Source organism: Trichinella spiralis, assembly GCF_000181795.1.
Source record: "Trichinella spiralis strain ISS 195 chromosome Unknown Scfld227, whole genome shotgun sequence".
Classification (NCBI taxonomy): Eukaryota; Metazoa; Nematoda; class Enoplea; order Trichinellida; family Trichinellidae; genus Trichinella; species Trichinella spiralis.
Window position 1 is genome coordinate 1 of NW_003527166.1, and position 1,441 is coordinate 1,441.

General features: G+C 38.3%; 2 protein-coding genes across 2 annotated transcripts; one reads left to right on the forward strand and one right to left on the reverse strand.

The window, feature by feature from the left end:
- Positions 1–157: 157 nt before the first annotated feature.
- Positions 158–499, reverse strand: Tsp_14033 (conserved hypothetical protein). Its single transcript, XM_003370970.1, has one exon. The coding sequence runs from the start codon at positions 497–499 to the stop codon at positions 158–160; it is 342 nt and encodes a 113-aa protein (XP_003371018.1).
- Positions 500–668: 169 nt separating this feature from the next.
- Positions 669–1,062, forward strand: Tsp_14034 (putative peptidase, M20D family). Its single transcript, XM_003370971.1, has 2 exons — positions 669–831; positions 959–1,062. Exons 1-2 carry the CDS (start codon positions 669–671, stop codon positions 1,060–1,062), a joined length of 267 nt encoding a protein of 88 aa, XP_003371019.1.
- The last annotated feature ends 379 nt before the right edge of the window (positions 1,063–1,441 follow it).

A 1,441-nucleotide genomic window follows, 5' to 3' on the forward strand; every position in this document is an offset into this window, starting at 1 on the left:
GAAGATTTTGCCAAGGTAACCATTTTTCCAGCTTGACCGGAAGAACCAAGGCCCAGGTTAAATTGACTTACGGGTGGTTGGGTTCCATATTTCGCGGTACGTTCTGTTAGCATTGTTTCCTTTTATTAAGGTGTTAAGAAAATTTATCACTTATCCATCAATAGGTTTTTTTATGGTCACTTGGGGAACGTTGGGTTGAATATGTTTTTTTTCCTGACCCAGTCCATGGATGTATTTTAAGAATGAATGAATGAATGAAAGCTACAGTTGGAAAATTATCAGACGTCATGTCACATTTTGTTATTAATAATAGGTTTAATTGAAACCAACGATGAATGAATCTTTTAGCTTCTTCTTCTTCTTCTTCTTCTTCGGATCGTGATTTGGTCTTTAAAATGCGCCAAATGCTTATCGATTTTGTATAATGCCGAAATGAACAAAGAGCCACTAACTGATGCATTGAAATGTAATAACTCATTGTCGGTTGAATGCCGTTCATTTTAACAATATTGAAAGCATTCCATATTCTCTCATCGTCATCATCATCATCATTACACGTCCGTCATTTTCCGTCAGTGTTCTATTTTATCACTCACTCATTGCTGGCTGGTGGTCTTTTTTCAGCAGCATTTCATCTGAATTTTTCGGTTTTATGAATTTCAAAAAAAATGCATTTCCAAAAATTCAAAATTGAACAACAGATGAAATTCAGGGAAGCAATTTTTATTTCATCTCAGACTTCTTGGGCTATTATTCATTTGCAGTGTCTTTTGTCCACTGGGATCGATAGAACCGTGGAAAGCAACGTTGTTAAGCCAACGTCGGTAATTAGTAAGCCTGGCTAGCGGCACCGCTTCACGCTGTGGATCTTTTATCCAAAAATTCTCTGCCCATGACCGCCCCAGCATGCGGGAGAGGTTAATTTTCCAAATCTCATTTCTTGCGAATATAATTAAAGTTAATGAAACTGCGATTTGGTGGATGTTATTTAACATTCGTGGTCGCATCTGCGCCGTCGCTGGTCAGCATCTGCCCACGGTTGCGCAATTGGCTACTAGCTAGCCGACGGCACTGATGGTTTTGAAAAAAAAAAGAAAGGGAGAAAAGTTCAAGAGGTCATCATCACACAGCTGACCGACGTACTTCTTTTGACCCGGTCTGATATCCATATCATTGTTGGTCATTTATCCGTCAAAAACTGTCAGCTCTTTCATGGCTTTTGCGCTTTGTCATCCTCATCATCATCCTATTGAACTTGAAATATCCGACTAAATAATTCCCTGAAACGTTATCATCATCTTCTATTTTTCATTTCCACGGATTTATTTTCTCCAACCGATCAAATTTGCTCACATTTGCTCAGCACAATACATTCAACTTAATTGTATTTTTGCCCGTGCATTTGAACTCTGCAATTTATTTGTGGTCGACGTTTTTCATT